This window comes from Entamoeba nuttalli (assembly GCF_000257125.1).
Source record: "Entamoeba nuttalli P19 unplaced genomic scaffold asmbl_3438, whole genome shotgun sequence".
Lineage (NCBI taxonomy): Eukaryota > Evosea > Mastigamoebida > Endamoebidae > Entamoeba > Entamoeba nuttalli.
The window spans coordinates 1-2,930 of NW_008576085.1; the positions used below are offsets into that span (position 1 = coordinate 1).

At 23.9% G+C, this 2,930-nt stretch overlaps 1 protein-coding gene across 1 annotated transcript; it reads right to left on the reverse strand.

Annotated features, from left to right (window-relative positions):
• Positions 1–111: 111 nt before the first annotated feature.
• On the reverse strand, positions 112–2,586 carry ENU1_068360 (Rap/Ran GTPase activating protein, putative; the record flags this gene model as incomplete). The annotated part of the gene is made up of 1 exon (XM_008858354.1): positions 112–2,586. One exon carries the CDS (start codon positions 2,584–2,586, stop codon positions 112–114), a length of 2,475 nt encoding a protein of 824 aa, XP_008856576.1.
• Positions 2,587–2,930: the final 344 nt, after the last annotated feature.

Sequence of the window (2,930 nt, forward strand, 5' to 3'; positions counted from 1 at the left end):
CTATTGGTGTAATAGAGTTCATTTCTAGCAATGAACAATAATAATAATAATAATAATAAGAATAAAAAATAATTATTATGTTAAATAAAATAAAAATCAATAAAACAAAAATCAATTTCCTTCCATCATTTCATTTAATAATTTACCTCTAATCATTACATTCTTTGTTCTAAATTGAGATGATTCTCTTGAAGCAACTTCTGCATTAATTAATTTAGAAATAAGGAAATTTGAAAATAATTGTGAATGTGTATATTGATCAGTAGTAATAAAAGGTGGAATAGGTGAAATATCATGTTTACACATAACATTTACACTATATTTTGGGATTTCATTTTCTGGTTGATTTAAATCATATCCAACAACAATAAATGCATGATTAAATTGTGTTTTAAATGATGAAATATCAATTAATTCTGGTTTTCCTCTATATTCTTTAAAAATAAGAACAACAATATCATTTCCAATATGTTTCTTTTTATCAAGTTGTTGTGGATTATTATCAGACCATGGTAAATAAGGTGCAATATGATACATAATTGAAACTTTGTCATTTGAAAAAGAATTTACATATGAATATTCTCCTGTTAATTGATATTTTGTATCTAAACCTCCAGCAAATCCATTATATCCTTGTAATTTAATTTTCTTTCCTAATAACTCAAGGAATTTTTCAAAATGTTTACTTCCAATTTTATTATTAAACAATTCACTTTCAAGAGTTTGTCCTTCTGTAGCATATAATACTCCAAATTTATAATCTTTAATGATAAAATAATTTTCAAATTTTTCTATTTTATTATTTATGTCAGGTATTGTTATTGGAATTGCTTTTGATCCTTTATATCCAAATTCTTTTAAAATTTGAATATCATTTACTCCTATTGGTGCTGTTTTTCTAATTGTTGATCTTTTAGTCCATACAATAAATTTTTTATCATTAGAATCTTGTTTAATTGTAATAATAGTATTTTCTTTTGTACCTGTATTGATGTCTGTTTTTAAAATACAATAATGACAATGTACGAATGGTTTAATAAAACTTTGATAATATCCAATTGGAAGTGTAACATCATGATAATTTTTATTCATAAGTTCATCATATTTATGAGTACATGATGTATAATAATTTTCAATATGATAATCAGGAAGAGTATTTTGATCAACAAGAATAATTTTACTTTGAGTTGTAGTATTTGTCCATGTTTCAATTAATTTTTTTGGTGTATCAAATGTATCTTGTTTTTGTTTAATTTCTTCATTACTTAATATTGTTAATGAATATTTATTTTCAATTAAAGATACTACTCCTTCCATTTGTCCAGTTTCTTCTGCTATTTTCATAATTGTTTTTCCTTTAAATGTCATATCAATATCAGCTCCATATTGTAATAAAATTTGTACTATATCTGTTCTTTTGTTTTTTACAGCATAATAAAGTGGAAATGTTCCACTTTCTGTTACTTGATTAACATTTGCACCATTTTCACAAAGATATTTAATTGCTTCTTCATTCATTGATGCTGAACAAACACATGTCAATGAACTTTCACCAATTTTTGATATTTCATTAATATATGTTTTAGGATCTTTTTCATTAGATATTAATCTATATAATATTGAAATATTCTTTTCTAAATGTGTATTTCTACATAAATAATGTAATGGTGTTCTCATTGTTTCATTTTTAATATGAATATCTGGATGATGTTCTAATAATTTAGAAACAACTTCAATATTAATTTCATTTTGACTTAATGCTGTATGTAATGGTGAATATTTAAATTTATTAAGTGCATTAACATTAGCTCCTTTGTTTAAAACTAATTCTACCATTTTTGGTTCATTTAATAAAACTAAATGATGAAGTAAGGTATTTCCATCTTTATCTTCATCTTGAACTCCATGTTTTTTAATATAAGTTGAAATAGTATTTTCTATTTGTTTTGAAGTCATAGTATTGGAATTATTTAATGTATTTATTAATTCTATAAATTTGCTTTTCACTTTAATTGGAAGATATGCAATCCAAAATATTGTTGCTACATCTTTAATTGCTCCTCCAAAATCAACTGTAAACCCTGAAACATCTTTAACAATATTTGTTACTTTACTACTTGTTCCTGTAACTGATAAATGAAAAACAAATACAGCTGGTTCTTCAGGAAATTCTGTTGGAAAATTAATTGTAATTTTTCTTTGAATAAATGTTGTTCTTGTATCAATTTGTCCAGTAACAAATGTTCCTCCTCTAATTGGCATTTGAGTACAAAAATATTCAAACTCTTTATTTATTTGTTGTGGTGTTCGTGGTATTTTATGAATTTGTTCTTGAAGACGAGTATTTTCTTCAGTTAAATTATGAACAACTTCTTCTAATTGAATAATTCTTTGTGTTAATTTATCGCTTATCTCTACTGATGATCCATTAGAGTGTGTGTCAGTATTTCCTGAATTTGAATTTTCTGTATGTTCTGTTTTTATACCAGAAGGACTTTCTAATCCTTCTGTTAGATTTGCATGTGAACTTTCAACCATAGTAAATGGTCTTCTTCCAATTAATGGTTTCTGAGGTACTTGTGACATAAAGATAAAACTTAATTCTTTTTTTCAGTTTCTTCATTCATTTGAATTTCTTTTACTATGAATTATTAACCAGAAATATTCCTCTTTGATTCTTTCATTTTTTTTAATTTTTTCCCTTCTTATAATTATTGTTAGTAGAAAAATATACTAAGAAATTCACTCTCTTATCTTTTTTTTTCATTATTTTTAGTCTCTTGGCATTTTGAATTAAATATTTAGTATATATAAATATATGTTATATTCAAAAAGAATTGAACAAAATAAACAATATATCAAAATGTTTTTATTCAATTAGAATAAACTTTAATAATTAAAAGAAATGTTCAGTCTTTCCTTCAAGAAGA